This window comes from Microcaecilia unicolor, chromosome 10, assembly GCF_901765095.1.
Source record: "Microcaecilia unicolor chromosome 10, aMicUni1.1, whole genome shotgun sequence".
NCBI lineage: Eukaryota > Metazoa > Chordata > Amphibia > Gymnophiona > Siphonopidae > Microcaecilia > Microcaecilia unicolor.
This window is the reverse complement of record NC_044040.1, coordinates 14,478,078-14,502,976: the sequence shown is the minus strand read 5'-3', so window position 1 is coordinate 14,502,976 and position 24,899 is coordinate 14,478,078. Positions and strand designations below refer to the sequence as shown.

Below are 24,899 nucleotides of genomic sequence, written 5' to 3'. Positions count from 1 at the left end.
GGGCCTGGGTCCGCCTGCCTGAAGTGCACTGCAATACCCACTAAAATTGCTCTAGGGACCTGCATACTGTTGTGATGGAGCTGGGTATGACATTTGAGGCTGGCAAAAAAGTTTTTTAAAGTTTTCTTTTAGGGTGGGAGGGGGTTGGTGACCACTGGGGGTAAGGGGAGACCATCTCCGATACCATCCGGTGGTCATCTGGTCAGTTCCGGCACCTTTTTGAGGCTTGGTCACAAGAAAAAATGGACCAAGGAAAGTCGGCCAAGTGCTCGTCAGGGACGCCCTTCTTTTTCCATTATCGGCCGAAGACGCCCATCTCTTAATCACGCCCCAGTCCCGCCTTTGCTACGGTGCTGACACGCCCCCGTGAACTTTGGTCATCCCCGCGACGGGAAGCAGTTGAGGACGCCCAAAATCGGCTTTCGATAATGCCGATTTGGGCGACCCTGAGAGAAGGACGCCAATCTCCTGATTTATGTTGGAAGATGGGCGCCCTTCTCTTTCGAAAATAAGCCTGAAAGCGATTTATTAAAAATTCTCTGCTATACCGGGAGCCAATGTAACTAAATTTGAAACACTATCGAATTTCTTAAGGTTAAAAATCAGCCTAATAGCTGTGTTTTGAATCGATTGCAGTTTTCTCAGTAACTTAACAGACAAATTCAATTAAAGCATGTTACAGTAATCTAAATGCGGAAGAACTAACATTTGAACTATAAGCAAATTGATTAAAGTAAGACCTTATTAATCTTATTTGCCTTCATTTGTAAAGCCTTTTCTTCCAGAGTTGACTCATTTGTGGTTCAAAGATCACAGTGAATATAAAATTACTTCTACCAGCAAAGGTTTTAACTTGCATTAGAACTATGCTTAAGTTTTGAAGTGAAACTACAAAGCTATGCAATTCTCTACAACTATTTTTATTACATTTGTACCCCGCGCTTTCCCACTCATGGCAGGCTCAATGCGGCTTACATGGGGCAATAGAGGGTTAAGTGACTTGCCCAGAGTCACAAGGAGCTGCCTGTGCTTGGAATCAAACTCAGTTCCTCAGTTCCCCAGGACCAAAGTCCACCACCCTAACCACTAGGCCACTCCTCCACTGTTGCTACTATTTGAGATTCTACATGGAATGTTGCTATTCCAACATTCCATGTAGAAGTCGGCCCTTGCAGATCACCAATGTGGCCGCGCAGGCTTCTGCTCCTGTGAGTCTGACGTCCTGCACGTACGTCCGTGCAGGACGTCAGACTCACAGAAACAGAAGCCTGCACAGCCTTCTACATGGAATGTTGCTAGTGGAATAGCAACATTCCATGTAGAATCTCCAATAGTAGCAACATTCCATGTAGAATCTCCAATAGTATCTATTTTATTTTTGTTACATTTGTACCCTGCGCTTTCCCACTCATGGCAGGCTCAATGCGGCTTACATGGGGCAACGGAGGGTTAAGTGACTTGCCCAGAGTCACAAGGAGCTGCCTGTGCCGGGAATCGAACTCAGTACCTCAGTTCCCCAGGACCAAAGTCCACCACCCTAACCACTAGGCCACTCCTCCACTCCACTATAGTGACAAGCAACCCATGACTCCCCATAAGAAACTCATATTTATTTATTTGTTACATTTGTACCCCACATCTTCCCTCCTATTTGCAGGCTCAATGTGGTTTACATAGCGCCGTGGGGCGAAAGCCTCCTCCGGTCAATAAACAAATATAGAGCAATGTATTACAAATGAAATAGATATGTACAGACGCATTAGGAAACATAGAGAGGGAAGTTATATAAAGTTCACTAAGGTCAAAACAAGCCTGGGTTTACTTGAGTCGCTGGATTCAGGTGATTAAGTTGGATCATTAGGATATGCCTTTTCGAACAGATAAGTCTTTAGTGATTTCCGGAAGTTGAGGTGGTCGTACGTAGTTTTCACGGCCTTTGGGAGTGCATTCCAGAGTTGTGTACTTATAGATGAGAAGCTGGATCCATGAACTGATTTTCTATTTGAGTCCTTTGCAACTAGGGTGGCGGAGATTTTAATAAGAGCATGATGATCTGATTGAGTTTCTGGTTGGTAGGTCTAAAAGGCCAGACATATATCCTGGGGCATCACTGTATATAATTTTATGGACCAGGTGTGATAATGTATGTATTGAGTGGAGGAGTGCCATAATGGTTAGTGCAGTGGGCTTTGATCCTGGTGGACTGGGTTCGATTCCCACTGTAGCTCCTTGTGACTTTGGGTGAGTCACTTTGGGGCCCTTTTACTAAGGCACGCCGAAAAGTGGCCTGCGCTGGTGTTGACGCGTGTTGTGGATGCGCGCAGCTCCATTTTTCAGCACGCCTGTGAAAAAAGGCCTTTTTGTGGCCGAAAATGGATGTGCGGCAAAATTAAAACCGGCATGCATCTATTTTCAGCCTGAGACCTTACTGCTACCCATTGACTTAGCGGTAAGGTTTCATGCGCTAACCGGGCAGTAAGCGTCAGCACGCATAAACTGCCGATTACCGCTGGGTAAGCGTCACGTGGTAGAAAATAGAAAAAAATTTGCTACCATGTGTTTTGAACGCACGTCAAAATGGAATTAACATACAGGTGTCCCCATGCATAGCTCCTACCCACCCCCACCCTGCTAGACTGTCAATGAAATGCTTGGATGTTTCACTTATATACTATCTACTACCACATTTGCTTATTTCCGATCTGGGGAAGAAGGGCAACCTTCGAAAGCTAATCAAGAAATGTATTAAGTTATGTCCAATAAAAAAAGTATCATCTTATTTTCTTTTCCATGTTTTATTTTGTTTGATTTCTATTGATAACCTCAAGAAACGAAATATTTCAAAGTATACGCTGGGTGAAGCGGTCCACTGAGCAACAGTGTGAACCGAGTATCTGAAGTCTTTTCCTCGTAACATATAAAATATTATGCAGAGAGATTTACTTGCTAGCAGTGGACTTAATATTCTCTAATGTTAGCAATGGCAGCTGAAGGCAAATCTCATATACTTGTAAAATAACTGGCTTCTTTGGTGTTTGTTTTTGGAAGGAATGTGCAGGAGAGCCGCTTTTCTCCCTTTTCTGTGCGATCAAACAGCAGATGGAAAAAGGTCCCATTGACTCGATCACTGGGGAAGCCCGTTATTCCCTGAGTGAGGACAAACTCATCAGGCAACAAATTGACTACAAGACACTGGTAAGTTCTCCAAGGTATGGACCCACATGTTACGTAAGGGATTAAATCATTCTGGGGGTGTGATTTCATCATGAATTGGTTGAAATATAGCATGGTGTCCTGTTAAGTGCGAGAATGTTATACTGTGATGGACCCACAAGGCTGATTAAACAAGATGTGATGGAATGGAGGTGTTCCTGACCTATGATTGGATGTCTACTCAGTATAGCAGTGCATTGAACCAGCATTGCTGGGTTTCTGAGGTCTTTAATCGGTTTGTTTATATGATGAACACGGATTGAAATGATATAATGAGTTATACAGACTGGTTTCCACAGTGGTTGATTTTTTGTTCAGACAGATCTAGACATGAGGAAAGGCTAAAGAGGTTAGGGCTCTTCAGCTTGGAAAAGAGACAGATGAGGGGAGATGTGATTGAGGTCTATAAAATCCTGAGTGGTGTAGAACGAGTAGAAGTAAATCGATTTTTTACTCGTTCCAAGTGTACAAAGTCTAGGAGACACTCGAGGAAGTTACATGGAAATACTTTTAAAATAAATAGGAGGAAATATTTTTTCACTCAACGAATAGTTAAGCTGTGGAACTCTTTGACGGAGGAAGTGGTAACAGTGGTTAGCATATCTGGGTTTAAAAAAGGTTTGGACAAATTCCTGGAGGAAAAGTCCATAGTCTGCTATTGAGACAGACATGGGAAGCAACTGCTTGCCCTGGGATTTGTAATATGGAGTGTTGCCACGATTTGGGTTTCTGCCAGGTACTTGAGATCTGGCTTGACCACTGTTTGGAAAACAGAATGCTGGGCTAGATGGACCATTGGTCTGACCTAGTATGGCCTACTCTTATATTCTTACGTTCATATGTAATCTCTCTTGCTTGCTTTTCAGATAACTGTGTGTGTTCATCATTATAGAGGGTATATGCTAAAATGTCCAGTGAAATACTGGATGGTGGGACAAGTTATCAGCCTCTGAAAATCCCTCATGCTCTCCCTATTCCCTAACCTACCGCCAATCCCACTGACTCCCAACATGGTAATCTGGGATATGATCTATTCTTCATCCATACACTTTGAGGACATGACAGTCTCTCTAGTCTGCTCCCCCCCCCCCCCCCCCCAGTGCTAATGCCATGAAAGAAAGATATTGATGGGGTTAGGGGATGAAGATGAATCATTTAACACACCTTCAAACATGTGCTAAATGTCCAGGGACCTCAGTAAATTTAACAATTCTTTGTACATAGGGTGATGAAAGGTTGTAAGCCAGTTATCTTATTTGCATATTTTGCGTGTACCTGCATTGGCGAAACAGGAGCTCGCTGTAGAGCGTACCCAATAGCTTGAGCCACAGATGAGATAAGTGCCTTTTGTATCTCTAATAAAGAATTTGATAAGTGGATTTTTCAAATCTATTATACAAAAATCTTCAAGAAAAAGAATCTCGTATGGAGAGGTTTTTTGACTTATGACGATGCTTGCCAGAAGTTCGCATCCGAAAAAGTTAAGTTTCAAAGGTGAACTCTGAGCAGCGAGGCATCCAGATTTAAAAAAAACATATGTGTATGCCAAGCATCTGAAGTCTTTTCAGCCCATTTAATTAATTGATCTGAGAGAGATTTACATGCAATAAATAGGCAGTGGAATTATATTCTTTAGCAACTATCCAGGTTGTGTTTAAATATGTTTTTATATGAAATATGATCTCATCAGATCAGTCTTCTGAAGGGAGAATATAGCAAGTTAGTGTTTATGGAGGAATCACTCATGATGGGGCATAGCCACGGGTGGGCCTGGACGGGCCCAGCCACTTTTGCTCCAGGCCCGCCCAGCCTCTTCTGCCCGCTCTCCCCGTCCGCATGGTCTGCTCACTTTTACTGCCCTGAAACGCCGTTCTCCCTCCAGCACCGGCAATTCCCATAGCCAGCCTTCTGCCAGCGCGCGTCATCGGGGCCTCTTCTCAGGCGCGTCCCGCCTACTCTGCAACTTCCTGCGTCCCACCTTTGCGGAAAACAGGAAGTTGCAGAGTAGGCGGGACGCACCTGAGAAGAGGCTCCGACAACGCGCGCTGGCAGAAGGCTGGCTATGGGAATTGCCGGTGCTGGAGGGAGAACGGCGCTTCAGGTCAGTAAAAATGACTAGAACTGACCATGTGCATGGGGCTGTTGCGGGGTGGGGGGGGGGGAGGTAGCGGAAATTAAACTCATCATGCATTGGTGACAGTTAGTGGCTCAATTCAGGGCTCCGGTTTCTGGGGTCCTAGTGGAAGCTCTCTAGTTTGTGGCCACTGGCTCACAGCTTTCACTGTAATGAGTTGGCCAAAGGAAACTGGGAGGGTATAAAATAAGGAGGGGAAACCCTTGGTGTTTTCAAATGAAGGATCGAGCTGGCAGCAGGATCTCAGTCCTAGTTTGTGTTTCAGCTAGAAGCCCCAAGGAGGAAACTGTCCAAAAAAAAAATAATAATGAGTGGAGTAGGTGTCTGTTTACACTTTCCAAAATACTAGGACTAGGAGGCATGCGATGAAGCTACAAAGTAGTACATTTAAAACGAACCGGAGAACATTTTTTTTCACTCAATGTGTAATTCAACTCTGGAATTCTTTGCTAGAAAATGTGGTAAAGGAGGTTAGCTTAGCAGAGTTTAAAAAGAGGTTTGGATGGCTTCCTAAAGGAAAAAGTCCATAGACCATTATTAAATTGGACTTGGGGAAAATATTTCTGGGATGAGCAGCATAAATGTTTTGTACTTTTTCGGGATCTTGCCAGGTATTTGTGACCTGGATTGGCCACTGTTGGAAACAGGATGCTGGGCTTGATGGCCCGTCGGTCTGTCCCACTATGGCAATACTTATGTACTTAAGTAAATAAAAACAGATGATTCTCATATCTAAGAGGAAGTGGCAAGCACAGTGATTCTTCTGTTGCATATCAGCTTTGTGAAAAGCAAACTTCTGTCAGACAGGTTATTGTGCAAATGGTCTGTAAGACTGATGAGAATGAATCAATGTTGTAAGCCAGAGGGAGTATAAAAATATAGCCAGTAAAAATTATGGAAGGCTTGTACTCGAATTCGATGAATGTTAATCAGTTGATTGTAACTTAAGTTACACAGTAGTTATTCTTGCATTAATTGTATGTTGTAATGTCAGAGCTTTTCATTTTTCTGCTATTTGCAATAAAAGTCACAACAACATCTCCTCGGTTTAGCAGTTTCATCTAGTTAACAAGCAACTTACCTAGCTATACTATCTGTTCAGTTCTGCTTTTGTTTTGAAAAGACATGAAGCCATCACAAACACTGGTTGTTTCATTAGGACCCTCATTTTAGAAAGGACAGAGAGGGAAATTCAGACATCTAGGTTGGATCAGTATTTTATAAGAGCCTTTTGCACATGGAAGGATCCCCACATCCAGAGAGAGAAGTGATTTTAAAAAGCTTCAAATCAGTAAGTAAAATGTCCTACCCAAGTCCAAAAGTGCATGGGAGCAGTTTCTTAAACTCCCTGCTCCCCAATGTCAACACACACCCTTATTCCTCCCCCCCCCCCCCCCCCCCCAGGATAGTGGTCTTCCTGCCATGGCCCTCTGAAGGAATCTGATTTCCCCATCTCCTCAGACAATCATCCAATCCCCACAACCTCCACAGGCATCCATTGCCCCCACAATCTTGTGAAGGTGTCTGATCCCCCACACCTAACCCATTTTGAGTCAGAATGAAGACTCTCCCACCCATCTGAAGACTCTCCCACCCAGTGGCGTAGCCAAGGGTGGACTTGGGTGGGCCCAGGCTCACCCACTTTGAGCTCAGGCCCACCAGTAGCAGCACACCTATGATGTGGCCGGCAGAGATTCCCAAGCTGGAAACTCCCAACAACTGTCCCTCCTGCATACCTTATAAATAGCAGATCTTCGCCTGCAGGAAGCAGCGACTGATACATACTGCTCGCACCGGCCCCACAGCCTTCCCTCTGACGTATTACCACCTATGCGGAAACAGGAAGTTGCATCAGTGGGAAGGATGTGGGGCCTACATGAGTAGTGTGTATTATTTGCTCCTCACTGAAAATCTGAAATTTAAAAGGTGTGCAGGAGAGACCAAATCACCTATGGGATGGGGTGGGGTTCTTCTGCCCACCCATCTTGGGCCCAGGCCCACCCAAAATTGGGTGTTTGGCTACGCCCCTGCTCCCACCCATCTGAAGACTCTCCTACCCATCTTCCCCCAGCATATAGGAAAGCACTTCTAAGGTTCCACCCCACACACACACACATACACACAAACCTATCTCCAGCCTTACCGGGGATTCCTGGTGTCTAGTGTGAACAGAAGCAACCCTCAGTTGTTCCTTCTCGTCCTGTTTCTGAGTTCGAAATGGTGTTGGTGACCTCTAGCGGATCACGTGCCTTAGGAAGGGAGTTCGGAGGGATTAGATGCCTGAGTGAAGGAGAATGAGAGTGAGCAGAATTGGGGTGCCTTTGGAGGGGGGGAGGGGGTGATCTGGGGGGGGCCATCCTTTGGAATTTACACCTGCTCCTTCAAGAAAGCAGTTCTTTGAGCCTAGAGGCAGATGTTAATGCTGATGTGTGTTTTTCCCCCCTATCTACCCGGATTCCTCTTGTATAATGGGGAATCCATGTTGATATGTTAGACAAGCCCAAACCGCTCCCTCTACCCACCCAAATCGTACCACCTCCTCCTCCTCTCCACACCTCCTTCCATAGTAAATATGATGAACATTATAGCCCCCTTTCTACAGTTGCGTTTACACATGTGTGCTCATCTACACGTATAAATTCTGTTTTTTTTTACATGTAAGGATACTTCCAAATAAAGACCTAGATATCAATGGCTGTGTATGAAAGCAACTTTACTCCTCCCCTCTCTCATTTCTATCCATAACATCAAACATATAAAAGGCAAGTGACCGACGCACCTGCAAATGCGCAGTAGAGTTGGAACGCTGAGAGTGCAGAAGTCCAAGCCCGCTTCCACCAGCAGTACAGCCCAATAGGGAGGAGGGCTTGGACATGGGCGTGGAAATCGGAGGAGGAGGGAGCAGGGAGGGAAGGAGGGGGCGGAACTGAGGGAAACAGACGCAGCGATGGAGAACTGACGACACCACGACGGCGGAAAGAGGGGAGCGACGCCGGGGGGGTCAAAGGTGGTGGCGGAGGGTACGGCAAAATGGCGGCGGCGGGGACGGCAGGGCACAGGAGGTCACAATCGCGGTGGATGGGAGCCCGAGGATGGAGGGTAGGGGAGAGAACAGTTGATGGACACGGGTGGATGGAGCGGATGGGAGGGGGGAGAGGAGGGTTGCTGGACATTGGGGGAGGGCAGGGGAGAGCAGGTTTGGTGGATGGGGGAGGCCATAGGAAAACAAAAAACTAGCCTGTTGTTACGGGCTTAACGGCTAGTTCCTCTATGTACTATGGGAAGTGGGATTTTTATCCATTAGACACCATTTCTCTGTTTGCCTCCTTTGTTTTATCGGTTTCTATTGGTTGAAAACTAAAATCAGAAACCCCCAAAAGTCAAGTTTGACACATCCTTTCCTCTGTGGTCTACAGGAGAACCAAACTTGTCAAAAAATATATTTTAAGTTGTCCCAAAACAATGGTTCCACCTACAATTTTTTGCTGAACCTTTGTTGGTAGACGTGAGACTTGTTGAAATTTCCTGATTAAAGAGTTCAATCTTTGAGCAGCTTGTCTTAGGAAAAAAATCTTGTGGATTTAACACAGAGAAAAATGTCTCGACATTGCTGAGCTGCTGCTGTAATTCAGACCGGGAATGACAGCCCAAGGCTCTGCTGTTGGTAATTTAATCTTGGTTATAATTCTCACCTTCAACAGTAAGGTAGACTTTTTAAGAGGACAATGTTATAACTGGTTACCTGGATTTAGAAGACAAAAAGACAACCATTGTATAACTACACAGAGGCATCTTTTGGCAGTGGGGCTGGTGGTGGACAGATCGGGAGCCCCACAGACACAGTCCAGATGCAGTGAAAATCATAAAGAAACTTTCTTACTGAACAGGCAAACAAAATAGCAGTCTGTTTCTGTCACCAACTCGGAGATTAACATAGTAACAGTCACATTAGCAATGGTTTCTCCTCTCTTCAGCAGTCCTGTCTTGTCAAGTTTCTACAGCACAGTTCAAGTCACTTATACCGAAATCTGGGTGTGGCTTTGGTTAGGACATTCGGATCTGAGCATTCATTCATTCATTTCAGTATTTATATACTGCTTAGACCTAAGTGCGGTCTGTCCCTAGTGGACTCACAATCTAAGTAGTACATTCACATTTTACTGCTATTGTACCTGGGGCAACAGAGGCTTGAGTGACTTGCCCAGGGTCACACGGAACTGCAGAGGGAATTGAACCTGGTTCCCCAGGATCTCAACCCACTGCTAACCATCAGGCAGCTGTGGGAATCGAATCCGGTTCCCCAGGTCAGCCACCTGCTGCACTAATCATTAGGCCACTCCTCCACTCCACTTTGTACCTTTCCAGTCTTCTGTTCCTTCTTTTGTAACCCCTGGGTAGTTACTTTTTACCCCTAGGTGCACGCCTTGGAAATAGGACCACTCTTTGCTTCCCTGGGTCTCCCCCCACAGGTACTTGGGAGGATTCCTTCACTCCCAGTCCTCCTCCAGGAGACCCTCTGTCCACACTTTTATGGCAGACACATTTTTGGTCAGACAGAAAAGAGACGTTCTGAGTAGGGATGGTTTTGGAGACATATTTGGAAACTGAGTGTGTTTTATTTAAAAATACATTTCATGAGTAGTAGACATAGACTGATGTGAGCTTTGTTCTGAGCTGATTAATAAGCTGATAGTAACGTACACAGAACTCTTGACTTTTTGAAATGGAGCTGAGTTGGGGGGCTGAACTGAATTCACAGCTAGTTGAGTATCCTGCTAAAAACTGACACAGTAGTATGATTTCAGTCTACAACAGTGTAGGGCCTTGTTTAGAACACAGAGCTGAAGAACTGCTGATCACAGCTAAATTTCCTTTTGCTTTCATTCATGATTTGATCTTGAACAAGTTGCAGAGATCAACATTCAAAATAGGTATACAGTTAAAATTGGCTTTTAAAGTGTTCCCTTCTGCATAGACCAGCTTTTTCAATGTGTGCCGCGGACAGGGGCGGACTGACTGTTCAGGCAACCGAGGATCCAGAGCACTGGGGGGGGCCCAGTGCCTCCCCCTTTATGAACTCAAATTTCTCCTGTTTTTCTTCCCTGTTCTCTCACTGTCCCCCCATCTACCTTAAACCATGTCTTAAATAATGTTCCCCAGTAGCAGCAGTAATTCACACCCACTGCTTGCAGCCTGCTCGGAGATTTTCTTCTGCCCCAGTCCACCTCCGCATAAACAGGAAGTTGCGTCAGAAGGGGGCAGGTCATGGCAGAAGAGAGGCTCCAAGCAGGCTGCAAGCAGTGGCTATGAATTACTACTACTTCCGGGGAAGATGTTGTTTAAGGTAGACTGGGAGGGGAACAGCTTGGAGAGAAAGAGAGAGGGAGAGAGGTTGCACCTGGAGATGGAGGGGGAAGGGAAAAAAAGAGAAAAATGCTGGAACCATGAGGAGGTGGAGGGAAGGGAGGGAAGAAAAAGAAAAATGCTGGACCTGTGGGGGGGAGGAAAGAAATAGAAAAATACAGAACCTGGGGAGTGGAGGGGAGTTATGGAAGAAAGAGAGAAAAGCCATGAACTGAAGAGGGGAGAGCCTATGGACCAGAGGGGCACAGGGGGGAGAAGTGATGGACCCGAGGAGGGTAGATGATGAACCTGAGAGGAAGGAGGGAAGAAAGAGAGATAGAGTGATAGTCTCAAGGGGTAGGAAGAAATGATGGATCCAAGGGGTGGAAGGGAAGAAGGAGAGATATGATGGACTTAAAGGTGGAGGGGAGGGAGAAAGATGTTGGGCCACAGGGGCAGGGAAGGAGGGAAGAGAGAGAGAAGAGATGGCCATGGGTCAGGGAGGGAGGGAGGGATTAGAGAGAAATGATACAAGGAGATGGGGGTGAGGGAAGAAACATTCAGATGTCGGGCTACAAGGAGGAAGGGAGAATGGGTGGGGGGGACAGGAAGGGATGCTGGCCAACAAATGGGGGATGGAGGGAGGAGAGAAACTGGGAATGGGAAAACCATGAGGGAGAGGTCATGGGGGGTTGTCAAGGAGATGAGTAAGAGGAGGATAATATGTACAGAGGGTAAAAATGCAGTAATGGGGAATAGAGGAAAGACAGAAGGGATTAGGAGGAATGAGACAAGAACTGGGAAAACTAGGGGATGAGATAAGGAGATGGAAAGTTGATAGAGGGGTGAGAAAGCGGTTGAAATCTGAGTTGACAGAAAAAGAAATTGAGGAAAGAGCTAAAAGAGAAAGATCAATATGTCAGAGGCAGATGCAATACGGGAATGGAACAAGTCAGGAGGAGAAATAAGAAATGGACAGCAGCCCCTGGAACATGGGCAGAAGACAGAGAGGAAAGCAGAAAAGAAAAATTAGGACAATTAAGGTAGAAAGATGTGTTTTATTTGAATTTCTTAAGTAGATTATCTTAGTTTAGGAAATGTACATCGTGGATGTCTTTGTATTATGTTCAGTATAAGAGGAAATGCATTTCTGTTTTTATTTCTCCCATGTTGTGGTACTTTGACTTTCTGTGTCTTTATATCTCTTTTTCTAATTTGCGATCATGCTCTGCGTTTGGTGAGGGTCTGTCTGTTTTTGTATGTGACTGAGGTGTAGAGATCTGTATCTGTCCCATTTGTTCTATTTTACTAGAAGGAAGAGGTATATTGGTGTTTTGGGGCCCAGAGTAATATTTGTAGTGCTGCCTATTCATTTGTAAGGTTCTTGTTATTTAAACCATTGGAATTAGTGCTACTGTTGTATGACATATTAGTACATGCAATGGAACTACAGTGTAGTAAATTTAAAACAAATCGGAGAAAATGTTTCTTCACCTAACGCATAATTAAACTCTGAAATTCGTTGCCGGAGAACGTGGTGAAGGGGGTTAGCTTGGCAGAGCTTAAAAAGGGGTTAGACGGTTTCCTAAAGGACAAGTCCATAAACCACTACTAAATGGTCTTGGGAAAATCCACAATTCCAGGAATAACATGTATAGAATGTTTGTACGTTTGGGAAGCTTGCCAGGTGCCCTTGGCCTGGATTGGCCGCTGTCGTGGACAGGATGCTGGGCTCGATGGACCCTTGGTCTTTTCCCAGTGTGGCATTACTTATGTACTTATAGTATGTACTTATGTATGTTAGGATTTTTTCAGGTTTTGTATTTTTTCACAATGTGCTTAGCAGTGGAGAGTTTTATTTTGCTATTGTTGACATGAAAATTCTATGTTTTGAATGCATGTATTTGTGGCTAATTTTGTTATCTTTGAAGTGTTTTGTTGCCCTTTTGCCGCCAATAACAATATTCAACTGTAACAATAACACAGTGATTACAAATGTAATTATTGAACATGAAACATAATCTTAATTCTCATTTGTTAAATAACATATATATATCCTTTAAAAAAAATGACAGTGCCTTGACCATTTTTGTGCCTTGTCAGTGTACCGCGAGATGAAAAAGTTTGAAAATCACTGGCCTAGACAAATTTTGAACACACAGAGCAAGGTGGGGCCTGATAGCCGATTAGTTAAATATTTTCTGGACAAATCTGAGTGCTACAATAACAGACCTAAATCTTGCCCATTCACTGTTCAGCCATCCCTCCTCTGCCCTTGGGCTAAATGCCAAAAACAACAGCAGAAAGACACCCCCCCCCTCCATCTGATCCTATAATTCCTTCCACCTCTCTCTCTCAGCTAGCAATCCGTAAGCATAATAATAACAGTGGCCTAGTGGTTAGGGTGGTGGACTTTGGTCCTCAGGAACTGAGTTCGATTCCCACTTGGCACAGGCAGCTCCTTGTGACTCTGGGCAAGTCACTTAACCCTCCATTGCCCCATGTAAGCCGCATTGAGCCTGCCATGAGTGGGAAAGCGCGGGGTACAAATGTAACGAAAATAAAATAGATACTATTGGAGATTCTACATGGAATGTTGCTATTCCACTAGCAACATTCCATGTAGAAGGCTGTGCAGGCTTCTGTTTCTGTGAGTCAGACTCACAGAAGCAGACGCCTGCGCGGCCACATTGGGGATCTGCAAGGGCCGACTTCTACATGGAATGTTGCTAGTGGAATAGCAACATTCCATGTAGAATCTCAAATAGTAGCAACAGTGGAGGAGTGGCCTAGTGGTTAGGGTGGTGGACTTTGGTCCTGGGGAACTGAGGAACTGAGTTCGATTCCCACTTCAGGCACAGGCAGCTCCTTGTGACTCTGGGCAAGTCACTTAACCCTCCATTGCCTGCCGCATTGAGCCTGCCATGAGTGGGAAAGCGCGGGGTACAAATGTAACAAAAAAAAAAAAATCTGAGAAGCAATTCTACCCTTCCCTCCTCCTCCTCAATGAATCAATGAAAATAACCAGCCTGATATCCAATTCCAGCCGCCCTCTGCTATTCCCAACATATCCTAACCATGGAAAGAAAATCCGCTGTTTACATCCCCCACCCCTTCCTTCCCAGCACTTACTCAACAGGAAAATAAAATGCACCCTAGATCTGCTACTACTACTACTTAACATTTCTAGAGCGCTACTAGGGTTATGCAGTGCTGTACAGATTAACAAAAAAGGACAGTCCCTGCTCCAAGGAGCTTACAATCTAATGGGCGAAATGTCAAGTAGGGGCAGTCCAGATTTCCTGAATAGATCTGCCCTAGATCTGCCTTCCACTGTTCTATCTGCACCCCTCTTAAGCCCCCGAATTATCCATAGCTGAGCCGACAGAAAGCCTCATCCTTGCCTCCTGTTGGCTTTCATCCCAGCATTGCTCTGATAGCAAAGCGGCAAAGTTCAAAGCATTTACATTTCCAAAATATGACCAGTAGATTACAATTTCATTTCTGTAAAGGTGAGTCCAGCGTTGTCAGGTCCGGATGTTTAGCATAAAATGTTTATGCAGGCCTTGATAATTCCATGGTAAAAGCCGCAGTGTAAATCCCTGTGGTGATGCTGAGGTACCAGAGATGTCGGCTCGCATTATACCGGGCTAAACAAAACACTGCTCCCTGTTGTGAGCATGGCATGCCACCTTGTAGAACATAATACATTATATTAAGAAGTGTGTATAGATTTCACATACGTGGTTGGCAGGTCCAACATGTTTTCCATATTTATTTCTCAGAAAACAGCTCAGCATTTATGTGTCTCTTAATGACAATTACTTTGTCACCAGCCTGCTTAACCTCTGGTGCCATCGCTCGATCAGTTTACAAACCTTCTTAATTTCATTGCTTAATCGTTGAAAATACTTGGTATACTACTACTCTTGTAATAGAAGCCACATAGGAGTGGCCTAGTGGTTAGGGTGGTGGACTTTGGTCCTGGGGAACTGAGGAACTGAGTTTGATTCCCACTTCAGGCACAGGCAGCTCCTTGTGACTCTGGGCAAGTCACCTAACCCTCCATTGCCCCATGTAAGCCGCATTGAGCCTGTCATGAGTGGGAAAGCGCGGGGTACAAATGTAACAAAAATAAAATTAAAAATAATCTAAAAAGAAAAGAACAAAGAAAACAGTGTCACATCATGATCGGACAGTGATCATTTACAAAACCCATCCATCCAAGATTTAAAATATTTCCAACAACTCTCAACAATCCTGCATACACAATCAGCTTGGAATGCCCTCCTGCGCGAGGTGGTGGAGATGAAAACGGTAACGGAATTCAAACATGCGTGGGATAAACATAAAGGAATCATGTTCAGAAGGAATGGATCCTCGGGAGCTTAGCCGAGATTGGGTGGCAGAGCCGGTGGCGGGAGGCGGGGCTGGTGGTTAGGAGGCGGGATAGTGCTAGGCAGACTTGTACGGGCTGTGCCAGAGCCGGTGGTGGGAGGGGGGGCTGGTGGTTGGGAGGCGGGGATAGTGCTGGGCAGACTTATACGGTCTGTGCCCTGAAGAGGACAGGTACAAATCAAGGTAAGGTATACACAAAAAGTAGCACATATGAGTTTATCTTGTTGGGCAGACAGGATGGACTGTGCAGGTCTTTTTCTGCCGTCATCTACTATGTTACTATGATAGGTCCAAACTAGTGCTGTCTGATTCAGTCACAACATTTTCGATTCGGTACAATTCGATTCTTTTAAAAAATTTGGTTTTTCGATTCAATTTGGTTCGATTTAACTAGATTGAAATAGTGAGGCCCACATGCTAATATTATAACACAAAGGGTAAAAAAAAAAAAAAAAAACCCAAAAACCAGGCACCAGCAATTGAAGAAAGGCAAACTTCAATGTGAGCACACCATGCTGTGTTACATCATGTGAAACGTTTGGTGGCTGGTGGCAGAAGAAGCAGCTAGTAGTGAGTTTTTAAAAAAACTCGATTAAAAAAAAAAATGAATCGAATCGATTTGCCGAAAATTATTCGAATTGATTCGAATCGCGAATTGGACAGCACTAGTCCAAATACTCGTTGAAAAAGATACGTTTTTAACTTCACTTTAAACTGTTTAAAAGACACTCCCCCCCCCCCCCCCACCCAACTCCACGGGGAGCTCATTCCACAGAAATGGAGTACGCCGAAAAAAATGCGCTCCCCTGTGTTACTGTAAGGCAAGCCTGTGACCTCTATGGGAGGGGCTAATAGCAAAGCACTGACGGACATCAAAACTCTAACTGGAACATAGGGGCTTACCATAGGGGCCAACTAAGGGATCCCCTTATGCAACACTTTATCCCCCGGATTCTATATAGCACAACTGAAATTGCGCACACAAATCCGGTCGTATTCTGCATTTGCAATTGAATTACTTAAACCAAGCAACGCCAGTAATTACCCCTTAACAAGCAATTGTTGACACTAATTGGAATTAATTCGAATTTATGCACACAACTTGCTAGGCATATTCTGTAAAGTGGTCTGCGTAAATTCTAATGTGAGCTGCCAAAAAGGGGGTGTGGCCAAGGGAGGGTCAGGGGCATTCCCAGAAATTAGGCGCAATGTTATTGAATGTTTGGATTTGTGCAGCCAACTGCCATCAGTTGGACACGACGATTTACACCAGGTGTGTCAGCCAGCGTAAGTCCTCGCACTCAGTTGGGCGTGGGAATCCACTCTAAGTGCTCTTCTATAAAGGTTGCTTAGCACAGATCTCAGTGGTTCTTAACTTTAGGTGATGTTTACTGAATCTGGCCCTAATTGTCTAAGAGATGTAAGTGGAATGTCAGGATATGTTAAACAATAATCATAAGTACATAAGTGTTGCCATACTGGGACAGACCGGAGGTCCATCAAACCCAGTATCCGTTTCCAACAGTGGCCAATCCAGGTTACAAGTACCTGGCAGAAACCCAAAGAGTAGCAACATTCCATGTAGAACCCCAAAGAATAGCAAGATTCTGGAATCCTAAAGAGTGACAGGATTCCAAGCAGAATCTCAGAGTAGCAACATTCCATTTAGAATCCCAAGTACATAAGTACGTAAGTAATGCCGTACTGGGACAGACCAAAGGTCCATCAAACCAAGTATCCTGTTTCCAACAGTGGCCAATCCAGGTTACAAGTACCTGGCAGAAACCCAAAGAGTAGCAACATTCCATGTAGAACCCCAAAGAATAGCAAGATTCTGGAATCCTAAAGAGTGACAGGATTCCAAGCAGAATCTCAGAGTAGCAACATTCCATTTAGAATCCCAAGTACATAAGTACGTAAGTAATGCCGTACTGGGACAGACCAAAGGTCCATCAAACCAAGTATCCTGTTTCCAACAGTGGCCAATCCAGGTTACAAGTACCTGGCAGAAACCCAAAGGGTAGCAACATTCCATGTAGAACCCCAAAGAATAGCAAGATTCTGGAATCCTAAAGAGTGACAGGATTCCAAGCAGAATCTCAGAGTAGCAACATTCCATTTAGAATCCCAAGTACATAAGTACGTAAGTAATGCCGTACTGGGACAGACCAAAGGTCCATCAAACCCAGCATCCTGTTTCCAACAGTGGCCAATCCAGGTCACAAATACCTGGCAAGATCGCAAATAGTACAATATATTTAGTCCATTTTAAGAATGGCTTATGGACTTTTCTTTTAGGAAGCTATCCAAACCTTTTTTTAAACCCCACTAAGCTAACTGCTTTTACCACATTATCTGGCAACGAATTCCAGAGTTTAATTATATGTTGAGTGAAGAAATATTTTCTCCAATTTATTATTATTTATTGCATTTGTACCCCACATTATCCCACCTTTTTGCAGGCTCAATGTGGCTTACAGAGTGTTGTTATGATGCAGTCATTACATGATCTTAGATACATTTGTTTTAAATGTACTACTTTGTAGCTTCATTGCATGCCCCCCTAGTCCTAGTATTTTTGGAAAGAGTAAACAAGCGATTCACATCTACGCGTTCCACTCCACTCAGTATTTTATAGACCTCTATCATATCTCCCCTCAGCCATCTTTTCTCCAAGCTGAACAGCCCTAGTCGTTTCAGCCTTTCCTCATAGGGAAGCCATCCCATCCCCTTTATCTTTTTCATCGCTCTTCTCTGTACCTTTTCCAATTCTACTATATCTCTTTTGAGATGCTGTGACCAGAATTGCAAACAATATTCGAGTGCAGTCGCACCATGGAGTGATACAAAGGCATTATAACATCCTCGTTTTTATTTTCCATTCCTTTCCTAATATACCTAATGTTCTATTTGCTTTCTTTGGCACCGCAGCACACTGACTTTCTGCTGCTCGACCTTGCAAAAGAACAATGTGATGAAAATGTTGACCCTTGACCCCTTTATGGGTGCAGCTCTATAACTAGGTGCCCCAGTGCTACATGGGGGGGCACCTATGGTAAAGGTTTCTGCTATAGAATACTAGTGGGAAGTAGACCAGGCTGCCCAGGAAAAATGTGGACATTTTTAATGCTGATAAAACATTTATTTCAGAGACTCGACAGACCTGTGTTTCGGCAGTGAGCCTGCTTCAGGAGTCTTCATATAATATCTGAGCACAGATAGCTCGTTGTCACTGCAATTGCGTTTTCCCTACAAAGGTCTTTTTCAAGACCATTGTTTTACCAATTGTACCAACTAGCAATCACCCATTTGTGTTTTACAGATATTATATGAAGACTCCTGAAGCAGGCTCACTGCCAAAACACAGGTCTGTGTCGAGTCTCTGAAATAAATGTTTTATCAGTATTAGAAATCTCTGCGTTGTTCCTGGGCAGCCTGGTCTTCTTCCCACTATCCTTGTTTGTTTGCCTGTCCTCGTGGGATTTCAGTGTTCCTCTGCTTCTGCAGACTCTCAATAGAATACTAGTGTACACCAAGTCAATGGAAGGTGTATCAGAAGGATGCTAGGGTGCATAAGGAGGGGTATAACCAGCAGACAAAAGAGGTGTTGATGCCCCTGTACAAGTCATTGGTGAAGCCACACTTGGAAAGGCATTTTCGAAAGAAACGTCCAAGTTGAGATTTGGACGTCTTTGCAAATCGTCCAAATCCAGGGGGGGAAAACCGTATTTTCGAAAAAAGATGGACGTCCATCTTTCGTTTCGAAAATACCGTCAGAGACATCCAAATCCTTAAATTATACCGATTTGGACGTTTCTGTGAGAAGGACGTCCATCTTCCGATTTGTGTCGAAAGATGGACGTCCTTCTCTTTCGAAAATGAGCCCGTTGGAGCATTGTGTTCAGTTTTGGAAGCCGTATCTAGTCCAAAATGTCCTACTTTTTCTACTCATTTTCGCTTAACAACATGCATTGTGCAATTTAATGCTTTGATTTGATACTGTCCATAAAACACTTCAATGTTAAAGCTATCGGGGCTTCTGTTTACTGTGAATTTTGACCCTTTTTGTTCCTCAGGTTCTAAACTGCATGAACCCTGATAACGTGAACAGCCCAGAGATCCCTGTGAAGATCCTGAACTGTGACACCATCACTCAGGTCAAGGAGAAGATTCTAGATGCCATCTTCAAGAATGTGCCCTGCTCCCAGAGGTCAAAAGCAGCAGATATGGACTTAGGTATGCGAGAACATCTGACGCTATTCTTACTCCATGCTATTTCGACCAAAACTATGTTCTTTCAATTATTCTTTCACCCTTAACTACCAGAATGGATTACTGTAACTTAATATACCTCGGTTGCGCTCACTCTCAGTTGAAGAAATTACAGTCCCTCCAAATACAGCAGTCAGACTCCTCTGTCATGCCAGTCGATACGATCATGTTACTCGTTTATTACAGAAGCATCACTGGCTGCTAGTTGAACATCCTATTAATTTAAACTTCCTTTACTCACTTTCAAGGCTTTTAGGATTGGTTTGCCCCTTTATCTGTCCTCTCTCACCATCCCATATTCTCCATTCTGGCAATTTTGTTCAATCAATGACCATGGTCTGGCATAGGAGCCAACTTTTCAAAATGATTGGAAGTGCTAAATCCAATGGAAATTGCACCTCCTTGGACACAGTCAAGGAGTTTACTCAATCTTGGGGTGCTCAAGCCCCCACAGCACCTACAGAGCTGGCTCCTATGTCATCTGGTTGTCTGTGGTTCCAAACTGGCTCACTTAGGGAGTCTTCTACTAAAGCTTAGTTCGAGTTATCTGCAGCAGGACCCATTTTATTCCTGCGGTATGCCTATTCAAAAAGGTATACCACAACGATTCAGCCTAACTACCAGATAAAGAAACTCAAACCAGAACTAGATAAAACCCAACTCTCTATACTTGACTACCAAAGTCTACCCTACCATGAATGAACTTTAAAACAATACCACCCTATCTTCTACTCCGAATATGAACTCTTTATACCTGACTGTTTAATCTATTATGCCAATCATGATCTCTAATGTAATACCGCTGTATCTCTCACTCCGGAAATGGCGATCGCCATGACGGAACAATGTAAGCCACATTGAGCCTGCAAATAGGTGGGAAAATGTGGGATACAAATCCAACAAATAAATAAATAAATAAAAACTGCCCTCATTCTATAGCTTGTGCATGCAAATTTCCGTGATTGTCGCAAACTTGGGCGTGCAACTTTCTAGAATTAGGGGATATATGGGCAGGTGCATGTTTGCCCTGCTTTATCCAAACACCAACTCTGGCAATGTCTCCCGTGGTCTGTGCAAAAATATGCACATAACCACCATTGCCTGAGTGTAAAGCATGTAGAAATTCTTTATTCGAACGATGTCTGTGGCACCTTTGGAATACTGTGTCATATTCCGTTCACTAGCAGAACATTGTGGAGACAGAAATGATCATGTAAAGAGGAAGCGAAGTATTAGAAAAGTAAGATATGAAAAGGATTAACCAGATGCAGCCTCTGCATCTTAGGCTGAAGGGGCGGATTAGCGATGTACATAAGAAGGGAAATGGATTAATGCCAGTGTGCTGTTCACAATCATAATTAAAATCTAAGCTGAGAAGTTCTGGGTAGAGGCTGTGTAGGGGGTACGCTCGTAAGCAATCTGGGATGGCTCTGGAATACTATGGGTCAGGTACAGCTGTGGAGCAAACTGTGAAATCCCCCCCCCCCCCTTAGTGCTGATTTCCAGTGCTAGGTGCTTAACTTAGAGGACTCAGAAGGCGTAAAATGTGTCAAAAAGTTAAGCAACTCTAGTGTCTAGGTCATAAGAACATAAGAATGGCCATACTGGGTCAGACTAATTTTATTTATATACTAGCCGTTGAGCCCGTAAAAACGGGCTGGTATTGGGGTTTTCCTTCCCCCTCCCTCCCCCTCCCCGCGAGGTCGCCACCGCTACCGTCTCCCCCCACCACCCCCACCCCTACCCCTGGAGTTGCCGCCATCCCTCCATCCGGCCTGGACCTTCTCTCCGCTACTAAACTTACACATTCATTCGCCGGAATGCAGCACTCACATCAGCTGAGCTGCCGTCGGCCCTTCCTTCTCTACCTGTGTCCCGCCCTCCTGTGACGTAACGTCAGCGAGGGCGGGACACATGCAGGGAAGGAAGGCCGACGGCAGCTCAGCTGATGTGCATGCTGCGTTCCGGCGAATGGATGTGTAAGTTTAGTAGCGGAGAAAGAGGGCCCGGGCCGGGTTGGGGGGGGGGAGGAACGGTAGCGGCGATCTCAGGCGGGCGGCGGGGGAGCGGTATCAACCTCGGCGGCGCAGTTTTCTCTCTGTCCCGCCCTCGTCATCACGTATTGACGTGGGGGCGGGACAGAGAGGAAGTCTCTACTGCGCATTTGCGAGTGAGTCGGTCACTCACCGTTTATTTTGATTTATTTATTTGTTGCATTTGAGCCCACATTTTCCCACCAATTTGCAGGCTCAATGTGGCTTACATTGTTCCCTCATGGCAGTCACCATTACAGATACAATTAGTATTACATAAAGAACATGAGTGACGTAATAGAATTAAGCAATCAGTATGCAGAGGTCGTATTCAGAATAATAGATAAAGCGTAAATGCGATACAGTTCTTATGATGGATCGTTGGAGTATGCTTTGTTGAAGAGATAAGTCTTCAGTGATTTATTTCATAAAAATCTGTCAGTTGGTGGGTTGGTTCAGCTGCAAACTAAGCCTTAAGAACCTATGCTGACATTGAGGCTTCTATGCTGACACTGAGGCATTTTGCAAACAGTGTTTCACGCACTATGAGGATAATTCTCAAAAAGTTGCAAAACGTTAGCTGCTGGGTTGATGCAGTTTGCATATGCGTAATGGTTTGCACACGCATGCACTATCAGTAAAGAGCGTGCACTATGAGGTCCTTTTACTAAGCTGCGGTAAAAGGGGGCCTGTGCTAGCGTCAGCGTGTGTTATTAACGCGCGCTGAAGCCCCCCTGTATCATAGCGGATGAAAGGCTGCCTTTTTTCTGAAATGGCCGTGAGGTAAGTGAACCACTTGCTGCGCTGCCATTTTTGGGGGGAAGGGAGAGCACTTACCGCCACCCATTGGCAGATGTGGAGGGGCATAATCGAACGGGCGCCCAAGTTTTCCTGAGGGCGTCCTCGCAGGACGTCCCTGTGAAGGGGCGGGGAAACCCGTATTATCGAAACAAGACGGGCGTCCATCTTTCGTTTCGATAATACGATCGGGGATGCCCAAATCTCAACATTTAGGTTGACCTTAGAGATGGTCGTCCTTAGAGATGGTCGTCCCCGGTTTTCGGCGATAATGGAAAGCGAGGACGCCCATCTCAGAAACGACCAAATACAAGCCCTTTGGTCATGGGTGGAGCCAGCATTCGTAGTGCACTGGTCCCCCTGACATGCCAGGACACCAACCGGGCACCCTAGGGGGCACTGCAGTGGACTAACTGATGCACTAACTGAATGGAAAAAGCCCTTCCCTTACCGATCCCTTAGCGATTCGGAAAAGAACGGGCATGCATGAAGGAAACCGCATGCAAATGAGCTACTCGCTGTTAGCTCATTTGCATACGATTTCCTTCCTAAGGAGGGGAAGCCAGTGCAGAGAGCCAAGCATTACGCGTAGCTGCTCTGCGCATGCCAAAGACTGCTTCATACATGCAGACAAGCTGCGTGTATATAGCTGTGTACACCTTAGAAAAATACAAGTCCAGGTGAAACGTCTAAGTGCTCGTCAGGGACGTCTTTATTTTTTTTTTTTAGAGTATGGGTGAAGGACGTCCTTCGCTATGCATCCATCCCTGCAATGGCAGTTGACGATGTCCTTCACTATGCCGTCCAAGGGGGCATGCGATGAAGCTACAATGTAGTAAATTTAAAACGAATCGGAGAAAGTTTTCTTCACTGAACGTGTAATTAAACTCTGGAATTCGTTGCCAGAGAATGTGGTAAATGTGGTTAGCTTAGCGGAGTTTTAAAAAGGTTTGGACGGCTTCCTAAAGGAAAAGTCCATAGACCATTATTAAATGGGGAAAATCCACTATTTCTGGGATAAGAAGTATAAAATGTTTTGTACTTTTTGGGGATATTGCCAGGTATTTGTGACCTGGATTGGCCACTGTTGGAAACAGGATGCTGGGCTCGATGGACCTTTGGTCTTTCCCAGTATGGCAATACTTATGTACTTATGATGTTTCTGTGAGGACATCCATGCCTGCTATGCTTCTGACACCCCCTTTATTTATTTATTTGGATTTTGGATCACAAGTAGCAGTAGTGGGATTTGGACCTGCCACCTCTGGATTGCAAGACCAGTTCTCTAACCACTAGGCCACTCCTCAACTCCACTCCTTTCAAATTTGGCTGTCTCTGTGGGGGGGGGGGCAGTTCAGGACGTTCAAAATGTTTGAAAGAAGGACATCCACGCTTTCGCTATGCCTCCGCCAGGGACCTGCATACTGCGATGGACCTGAGTATGACAATTCAGGCTGGCAAAAAAAGTTTTTAAAGTTGTTTTTTTCAGGGTGGAAGGTGGTTAGTGACCACTTGGGGAGTCAGGGGAGGTCATCCCCGATTCCCTCTGGTGGTCATCTGGTCAGTTCGGGCACCTTTTTGAGGCTTGGTCGTGAAAAAAAATGGACCAAGTAAAGTCGGCCAATGCTCGTCAGGGATGCCCTTCTTTTTTCCATTATCGGCCAAGGATGCCCATCTCTTAAGCACGCCCCCGTCCCGCCTTCGGTACGCTGCCGACACGTCCCCGGGAACTTTGGTCGTCCCCGCGATGGAAAGCAGTTGAGGGCGCCCAAAATTGGCTTTCGATTATGCCGACTTGGGTGACCCTGAGAGAAGGATGCCCATCTCCCGATTTGTGTCGGAAGATGGGCGCCCTTCTCTTTCGAAAATGCCCCTGTTAGTGAGCCAAAAGCTGGTCTGGGAATCAAATCCAGGTCTCCTGCAGCTAGTGTTGGTTCTGGGTCACAGGAACAATTTACATGAACATCTACTATTAAAACTCACCCTCAACGTTCTGAGGACACTGACGTCAATGAAGCCAAGCTCTGACTTCCTTCAAAAAGGTTCGAAGGTTCGTGGTGGTGAAGCCACCAAAATCGCTCCGGGCCCCGCCCGAGGGCGGAGCAATGGCAGAACAACGAAGGGGTTGGCAGGGAGGGAGGCAGGGAGGCGGGGGGGTGGGAAATCGCTCCGGGCCCCGCCCTCGAGGGCGGAGCAATGGCAGAACAATGAAGGGGTTGGCAGGGAGGGAGGCAGGGAGGTGGGGGTGGGAAATCACTCCGGGCCCCGCCCTCGAGGGCGGAGCAATGGCAGAACAACGAAGGGGTTGGCAGGCAGGGAGGCGGGGGGATGTGTGCGGAAAATCGCTCCCGGCCCCGCCCTCGCGTCCGCTCGGGCCCCGCCCTCGCGTCTAACGTCATGACGTTGGGGCAGAGCAATGCCAGAAGAACGAAGGGGTTGGCCAGGGAGGGAGGGGGGTGTTGGCGACGAAAACCTTGCTAGCGCCCGTTTCATTTGCTCTGAAACGGGCTTCTTTTACTAGTTTTATAATAAAAATCAGTGTGTGACTAAAAGATAAAATAAATATTTAAAAAATCAAAGAATAATCTGGATCAGTGATTCTTAAATCTGAGCCTTTAGGCTTCCAGTCAGGTTTTAGGACACGTCTGGGCCCAAGACAGAGATGAATTTGCATATGTTGATTTCCCTGAAAACCAAAATTGTGTGAG

General features: G+C 45.3%; 1 protein-coding gene across 1 annotated transcript in view; it reads left to right on the top strand.

The window, feature by feature from the left end:
* LOC115478998 (plexin-A4-like) overlaps window positions 1-24,899 on the top strand; it is a 950,498-nt gene that overhangs the window by 815,813 nt on the left and 109,786 nt on the right. Inside the window, 2 exon segments of the mRNA XM_030216702.1 lie at window positions 3,049-3,195; window positions 19,165-19,324. Coding sequence (XP_030072562.1) covers window positions 3,049-3,195; window positions 19,165-19,324 — 307 coding nt within the window.